Source organism: Mya arenaria, chromosome 8, assembly GCF_026914265.1.
Source record: "Mya arenaria isolate MELC-2E11 chromosome 8, ASM2691426v1".
Taxonomy (NCBI): domain Eukaryota; kingdom Metazoa; phylum Mollusca; class Bivalvia; order Myida; family Myidae; genus Mya; species Mya arenaria.
The window spans coordinates 8,792,872-8,802,072 of NC_069129.1; the positions used below are offsets into that span (position 1 = coordinate 8,792,872).

Consider the following 9,201-nt stretch of genomic DNA (forward strand, 5'->3'; position numbering starts at 1 on the left):
CTCAAACAAGACCCCGACAACTGCCTACGTGGACTTTCAGTGTTGGACACAGAAAAGCTACTTCGACGAACGGTGTTAAATGACTTCAGGAACAACTCCGACGTCACAAGCGTTGAGCACCTAAAGGAAAACCAGCGCGTGTGTAACCGGCACGTCGTTGACGTCAAAGGCGATACGAACCTGGAATATTTCTGTTGTGGTTTGGATTCGCAAGAACATTTTGTCTGTGCGTACGAAACTTCATCGATATGGTTAAAAACTCTGTTCACTATCATCATCGTACTGAAGGTGCTCTTTGTGTTATACGCACCATCGTTTTTGCCGAAGCATTTATACTCTACTAAGAATCTATTTGATCGTATTGTGTACAATCTTCCGGAAACAAGGAGAATAAAAATAACCAGAGCGTCACGCTATATACACGTGAAAGACCAATGCATCAGAACGTCCAGAAAAAGGTTCATGCATATGAAGACTTTCCGTCAGATCTTGGATGGTCTTCCGATGGACAAAACCTGTACGGTGGATCTAAAGAAATTGCATTTCAAGGCCAAGCGTGGTCATCTTCTTCATTTAGGATTTGCGCCTGTCGGACCGATCAGTGCCTTTCTCGAAAGTGTCGTCCACTGCAACGTTCGACGCAGTCCCAATTTCAGCCAATGCTGCTATGCCCCTGTTTTCCCACATATCCACCAGAATATCAAGAACGTGCAGTGGTTTAAAGTGTTGAAGAGTATCATGCGGGTGTTTCTCATGTGTATCTTTGTATTTCCTTGGGCGGCACGCTTGTATATGTATTATATGTTTGAAAATGAAGACCTAAAGACGCAGACCAAAGCGGCAGAGGAACGCGCCTTACCTTTGCAGTTTGAAGGCAGTGTCACTCGCTACCTCACGCCAACGCACCCTCTATTCATCAGTATCTACGTTTTACTCGGACTCGACTTGCTCATATACATGGCATTATCGGCCTTCCGCAAGACTTACACCCACACCTTTATACACATGATTAAGAAATCTGTACGGAATGCGAAAAATGACAAATTCAGTGAATTTATGGGAATGACCGCTGTCGCATTTAGTTACCCTTGCATAAAGCTAGGATTCCTGGGACTCTTGTTCGCACTTGTAGTTGGAATTATTGTGTTCCCTATATGGCTGGTCCTACTGGCCTTCCATACTTTTCCAACGTTCAACCTAACGGTGCGACTGTTTGGGAATACTCTAGTGACCATGTGCCCACCGGTAGTATTTAGAGGGTTCGAGAGTGTTCTTGCGGAGAGTAAGATCTTCAAATACACAATGGGCATTAAGAAGGAAATTCAGAGTCACCAGACCAACACCAATTTAACTGGCACTTACTATGATGAAGACAGAGGGCGAAATCCCAGCACTACACGTTGTATCAGGCTCAATCTATTTCTGGCTTTCATGATTATACTGCTGACAGTGTCATTTTGGGGAATCGTGTTCCTGTTCACGGAATTCATGTCTTTCGTGATTGAAGTTTGCGTGTACACGTTTTCCGGACTAATCATGAATTCGGATACATTGACTACGTACGTATCGCTAGTAGTATTGGTACTTTTATATGGTTACCAGTGTTTCAGTTCAGTGAAAAATAAGTTTTTGGCATTTAACAATGCTCTTCTTGCAACATTCAAGAAACTCGCTGAAGATAAAATAAATCCCAAATTGTTTGACCAAACAGCCGGTAGAGAGAACATAACCATGGACGTGAAATCTGAACTGTCCCAGTCTGAATCTGCGGACTTTAAGTTACTGTTCAAACAGAAAACGTATCCTAAATGGCTCTTCACCAGGCTTGCTTTTATATTCAAGAGTAATAACCAAGCCTACATACCACGAAAATTCTACTTCGAAGCATGTAAGGCATTTGAAAACGGACCCGGAAGCTTACTACAGGAATATGTGAAAGCGGTGGCCGAGTTTTTGGTTATTCTCATCTTTCTGTTCATCGTGGTAGTCGTAGTGTTGGCTTTCGGCGAAAACTATCAGTTGTCGATGTCTAATCAGGTCATCGCAACGGTGGCTGGCGGGGTAGTGCCGTATCTTTTGTCAACATTTGTTTTCAGGACACACGACGCGCCGGACTGGTCAGGAGCCGCCGACGACACGTCCTTTCATGCCGCCCTTGACAAAGTCGTCGACGGCTACAGGCAGAGTTGGCACGTGGATGACATGGAAACGACGAGAGGCACGTGCACAGAGATGGAAAGTGACTTTGGTGACGGCATTATGACATCCTCTGGTGAAACGTCATGCGGGTACGTTCCGATAACGAACCAAGACTCTAGTGTAGAAGGGGAAGCGGTACAAGTGGGCCCAGAAGTGGTGGCGGAAAAGGACATATTCCATCTTGTGGTTATAGATTCGCCTTCGTTTAATGTACCACTACCTCAAACACCTTTAATACAGATGAACAACATACCTCTGGATGTGTAAATGTGCGGCATAGTTTTAATCTTGATATGTGTTTAAATAGTTGAACTGAGTTTAAGGACATGTTACTGATTAACACTTTTTACTACTTTTACTCAATGTCCATGTCTATAGAACAAATTGAACTGGAACATGAACTGTATGAATTCGTTCAAAATATTTTATATCGAATTCCTGTTGTATATTAAATCGAGCATTTTATTATTTTGTTTTACCTTTTTGATTAAATGTTTTAACATGAAAGAAGCTAAAAATAAAACTTATATTTGCCTCACAAAATGTGTGCCAATCAACTATTTATTATTTTAACACTTTCCATTATAAAGCTTCATTTGACTGTTCGCTTTTATGGCTTTGCTTTTTTAGTTAACGTAATGATGCAATTTGCTACTCTTGTCTGTTTTATTTCATTTGCTTTTCGAATAAACTATGCTGTTCCATGACTTGTTTTCTAACTACATCTATCGTATACTAGTTGAAGGGTAGTGTTCGACAGGTTTTTGAAGATTTTATCAGTAGAACGGGTATTAAAGAACATAATTCATACACGTACTGAAACTAGGGGTCGTATTATTGTATTTTATCATAATTGTGACGTCATAAAGCTCGCGTCAAAGTTGGGCACCAAAGAGGGCAATCAGTGTTAGGTGAGAAACAGTATCCTGCATTTTGAACGAAATAATAAACCACACGAAGGCCCATTTCAATCAAAATTCTGCCAATGCCCTTGTTGAAATATAAAATACCGCACTTTTAATATCATTTGAAGCTTTCCGATGAACTTTGCAACATTATTTACTCGTAAGGGACCTCGCCAAACCAATTCAAATAGGCGAGTATGTAAAACGAAGTCATAAATGAAAAAAATAAATATTGATCAGTATAACTATTATACATTTTCTTCAATCACGTGATTAAATGATTAAATAATATACTGGTTCTGGAGTCTGTCACTCGAAAACAATTACAATAAGGATAAAAAATAGTTTTGGGAAAACCCGAGTGCTTTAAATGGATATTCAAGTTGACCATTACGCATGCGCATTCAAACTCACGTGACTATACTCCATGGGAGAATTTGTAGATGTTGTGGCAGTTTTGCAGTTTTTTAACACAAACCATACATTTTGCATGGTTCTTTTAACTTTTCTTTAACATTCCGTTCAAAATTACACATACTTTGAAATTAACATTTACAATTGCTGTTAAAAATAACATAAAATAACAATTACCGGCTATTGCTTTCCGCCGGCTTATACTCTTCAACAGTTTACTCTTTATGTTGCTTATAATGTTACGTAAAGGTAATGCACCAGTCAATTGTAACCACGCCCCCCCCCCCCAACTCCGGGGAATAGCAGGGACTTTGACTTAAGATGCAGTCAAGCCCGGGTAAAATCCTTGCCCTGCGGGTACGAACTGGAAGTAAAATCCCCACCATATGCCCCTGCACCCCAGGGACCCTAGGTATGGCTCATTCCCCGCTTTATTAAGTGCGATGACAAATCCACCGCATTCAACCGGCACTACGGAGCCACCGGAAAGGTAAAAACACGGCCCATTTCCACGGCTATCCCCGGTATACCCCCGGACCTGGGGGTCCCGTGGTTACAATTAACTGGTGCATATAATGAATTGGAATTCGTAAAACTAGAACGATCAAAATAAAACGAAAAATAAAAGAATAAAGGCACAGAAAATAACGTACTGCATACTAGTTATTAGCAGTTAACTTGAGCATATGTTACAGTTAAAAAAATCGAAATGTGTATAAGGATGTCGACAAACACGTTTCGGGGCGAACATAAAGACGTTCAGAATGTTATGTCGGTAAAAAGTTATACATAGCTTATGTTTTAAATATTATGTATGGAATCCGACAATAAACAAATTTTGACTTGACTTGACAGCGACAATGCAGTGAAACAAGCCCATGGTAAACGATTGACGGTAATTGGTAAATTCGTCCGACACGGTGATTGGTACACCCGTCCGACACGGTGATTTGTAAGTCCGTTAGACACGGTAATTGGTAAACTCACCCGACACGGAAATTGGTAAGTCCGTCCGACACGGTGATTGGTAAACCCATCCGATATGGTGATGGGTTAACCCGTCCGACACGGTGATTGGTAAGCCCGTCCGGCACGGTAATTGGTAAAACCGTCCGACACGGTGATTGGTAAACCCGTCGGACACTGTAATTGGTTAGCCCGTCCGACACGGTGATTGGTAAACCCGTCGGACACGGTAATAAGTTAGCCCGTCCGACACGGTGATTGGTAAACCCGCCCGACACGGTTATTGGGAAACCCGTCCGACACGGTGATAAGTAAACCCGTCTCAAACGGCCATAGAGCATGGACTTTTTTCTAATTTAGGATCTCAATTCCTATGTATATTTCATGAAATATGAATGTTTAAAAACATAACAACATTTTGACAGTTACAACCAAATCTAAACTTGTGCCAGGGGTTGTTTGTGTGACCTTAGTAAAAGTCTAGATGGGTAGTCACATGGTGGCTTCTGTTATTTTTTCTCTCTAGATGCCATTTGTTTAGAAAATGTTATTTATTTTGATCGGGACTGTTTTCTTTTTTCATTTTTTTTAATGAGATAGATATTTTTATGAGACATAAAGTAAAAATAACTGTGATCATGGACCATTGGTAAACTCGTTTAAAATAATGGAAACATGTAAATCAATGGGCCTATTGTTAAACGTAGTTAACGATATCGTTGTTAACTTCTAAAGGTGAAGTATTCTATTATGTGCTCCTATTTTATCAACTGGGACCAATAACATCCTACTCCCAGGTTTTAATAAAACAAGTAGAGCTGAAACATTCTTCCAAATGTTGTTAGAAAAGGAACACTGCAGAGAAATATTATATCCGTGCAGCTTCCGGAGCAATACAGATACGAAAGTTAACGATAATGAGGATAACAACATTGTTGACTTTTACAGTTTTGACCAATCGGCCCAATGTATTATTTTTGCAATACAATATACTTGGTACACAAACATTTTAGTTATCTTCATGCATACAAATATATTACATAAACTGTGATGTAAGTCTATCACTATACATACTAAAAATGAATTGTTTCTTTATAGATACATGACCATTGTCTACATTCAGCAAGGATTAGGCAGTTTTACCAAAAGTTATTTGCCATAAATAATCGAACGTTTGTCACATCAAAATGTATGATGTTTAATAAACGTGATTATCATAACATTACTTTCGTAAACGAACCTGTTCAGTTGAGTTTGAACGTTTGTGGTAACTTCTAGTAACAAAAACACCTCTCAACCCTTACAATAAAGTTAACGTTATAAGAATATTTTTTTCCGTACGAGTTTGTGTTTTTGAAGTAAAACGTTTTTTTAGTTATTCTATTAAAAAGAAAAAGATAGATTTTTTTTATTTAATGCATCAGTATGTTTAACTAATTTGTCTTTATTGATCATAACAAAAAACAAAACATTGATTGAGTCAAAATAAAAAATAAAAATGATTAAATTAATAGCTACGTGGCCACGAATTCCCATGTTAAGGCAGCGGCAAAATGTTTCTAATATTTTGTTTCTATAACAACTTAAATGTTATTATTTTTTTATTTTATTTTGGTCATAACGGTCAAAGCAGTTAAACATGTGTGCACTAAAAGAGTTCAACCTTTATTCTGAACATTACATTACGCAATAGGTTCGAAGCAAATAGGCTGGGGATATTAAATATCAATAAATGTGTTTGCAAGTTCAATATAGGAACGTCAAGGTAAAATATGACTGACACACTTTGCCTGATTTAGTTTATGAACAAGATGTTTGCCCAATCCTCCATAATTGTTGATAAATGATATCTGATTTAGATGATACAGGTTAAGCAATATTTTATTTAACAATTGAATGACAGACATTTGAGGCAGGCACGCTCGTTGTTAACTCCCTTTAAATTAAAAAAAAAAAACTGACACAAAATTATTACTTCTGAAAGCAGGAAACATGTATATATATCAATCGTCTTAATCTTAGAACCATGCACTATGAATAAATGTACAACAAATCACAGATATACTCATAATGATAAATACTGTTTACAGTATCCACGCAGTGTAACACAATATAATTTGAGTTTCAGGTGACTCGCTGGACACAATTTGTTTCTAGAGTTAAGCAATGAAATCATTTGATTATGTTCCATTCACATAACAAAATGAAATGAAGTGACAATACATACAGCTATATATAAGACTTTATGTTACTTTTATCGCTTTCTAGAGTGTATACGTGGTGCCAATACAGTCCTTGTTAAAAAGCATCTTCTGAAAAAAAAATCATGCTTTTAGTCACAAAGGAATGCACAACCTCGATTTAGATTAAGCACTATCCGTCACCTGCGAACTTGTGTCCGTTACCGGGCTATATATAATACATGAGAATAACATGGCTACCAATGCCACCAACGTACAATAGCCGCCTCTGCTTATCAAAGCCAAGTCCATGTGGTTCAAAATCCAAACCAGTGATGAAATCCTCCACACTTCCCTCCACCGTCACACGTTTGATGCTCTTGCCGCTCTCGCTGCTGACCAGAAATGTTCCATCAGACTCCAACACAATTCCCCCAGGATCTTCTATTGGTTTTGACAAAGCGATTGTGTTTACCTCGCCTTCTTTGGTGACTACTCTCAATCCGAATGGTTCTTTGCCAATGAGGAACATAGACCCCGTTTTGTCATCAATTGCTGAATGTATATCTACAGAAGCAATGCTAGACAGGACACCTTCTTTATGTTTTATTCTTGTTATTCCTGATGCGTCCATTTCTTGTAAAGAGTACGAATTGCGACCTTGAATTCTGACAACATCACGATAACACCGAATACAAAACGCTTGTGTGTCTGTTTTAATCTCAATGAATTTATTAATGTCTGTCAAAGGGTGGAGGTATTTCCTTATGGTTGATTTGCGCTTGAGGCAGGCATACATTTGCCCGGAAGAATTAGCAGTCACTTCCCACGGAAATCCTCCCGTTGTATTCTCCGAATATGTTGCAGAGTGACTAACTTTCATCAAAATAATTTTGCCACCATTGAGGGAATCTACGACCGCTATATGTTCTCCTAATGCACATATGTCTCTTATGTTGCAAGTTTCATTCATCATTACCTTCTTTAAAAGAATCGGACTGGGTATTTCAATTGAAATGTCATACGTTAATTTAAGGCTCCATTTGTTATTTCTTTCAAGAGCATGAATGGACTCGTCATGGAACTCGAGTTGCTCTGTTGCAAGTTTCATGGCAATGAATAGTTTTCCATAATCTTTCGCCTTTTTAGCATTTTCAACGAGATTTTTCCACTTACTGAGTTCTCCCGTAATGGAAACCATGGACGACGCAATTGTTTTTATCCTTCCTACTTCTTCATCGGCCACCTTTCTTGCAGACTCGATTTGCCTTTGAAACTGTTCCATTCCCGTTTTAATTTTGTCTGTGGCTCTTTTTTCATTTTCCTGAGCCTCGACTACCAAATGATGCAGCTTGTCAACGAACTCTTTGAAAATCCGATTCTCCTCTATTTTCTCAGCTGCTTCGTCAACTTTACAAACACTGTCTCCGCACATGGTGTGAATCCCGCGTACACACTTAAGGCAACATAGTTTACCATGTTTCTCACAATAATGGGTTAGTTCCTCCTGATGATTCGTGCAATTAAATACATCAGCTTTTCTCTCCTTTTTCTTGGAGCATTGCACTACAGCACTAATATCAATCAGTTCATGATTTTTAATCAGTTTGACCTTACGATGATACTGCACGCATGTCTCACAGAGATGGTCATCACAATCAACACAAAACTTCGTCGCTGGAACTTCGTTCCCTTCCTCAAAACACGGCCCGCATAGCTTTACCCGATTCTCAGTCTCTTCCTTAACTTTCCCTCCGACAGAGTCCGCATTATCACTTGTTTTTGCTACTTTCTCCGCACATTCAGCCATTGTTTAAACAGACTGTTTTCGAAAAATGAAGCATTTAAATATTGGATATTTTTAATTTCTTCTACTTTCGATTTTGAAAACGAAAGTAAAGATTTCCGGATTCAGATAACATCAAAGCTTGTGTAGCAAATTTTGGCCGAGCGATACGTTGTTAAACTGTTGTCTGCACTTAATGCTTAACTTTTAATATGGGGTATGAAATTAGTGTAGAGAGTGAATTTCTCAATAAAAACAACAGTTAATGATACAACATGATTGTAAATTAAAATAAGATGGTTGAATAATAATAATCATGATGCGAACAGCGTTTTATAATAATAATGTTGTTTTCTGAAAAACAATATATGCGCCCGGCGCATATATTGATTGTTTTAGAAGTGTCCCTGGTGCAATGGGCTTGCGCATGCGGCGTTTTCATTTTTTTGATCGCGCATGCTCCGTTTCTTACTGTCCGCTCTCGGATAATTCCGAAGCAGTTCGCCATTAGACTGGTTCCTGTTCGATTTTGCAATAGAAGATTGGTAATCTTCTAATATGTGAAGCTTGAAAATATAAGGCAAATTAAAAGCAGAGATTTTTTTAAATAACTCTTTTAGAGAAAAAATATTATAAATGCACAGTTGTTGAGAAAACTTTTCTTTTTTATTTAAATATTTTTACATAAAAGAATAAACCACGAATGCGCAGAATCACGGATCTATAAACCATAGGTCCGTGGCAGAATGTA

The 9,201-nt window shown here is 38.4% G+C and overlaps 1 protein-coding gene across 1 annotated transcript; it reads right to left on the reverse strand.

Moving 5' to 3' along the window:
* Positions 1–6,893: 6,893 nt before the first annotated feature.
* LOC128243958 (uncharacterized) lies at positions 6,894–8,474 on the reverse strand. The gene has a single exon (XM_052961980.1). The coding sequence runs from the start codon at positions 8,472–8,474 to the stop codon at positions 6,894–6,896; it is 1,581 nt and encodes a 526-aa protein (XP_052817940.1).
* Positions 8,475–9,201: the final 727 nt, after the last annotated feature.

Bases quoted from the DNA above. Each gene is read 5' to 3' on its own strand.
- LOC128243958 (XM_052961980.1), bottom strand. From the start codon at position 8,474: ATGGCTGAATGTGCGGAGAAAGTAGCAAAAACAAGTGATAATGCGGAC.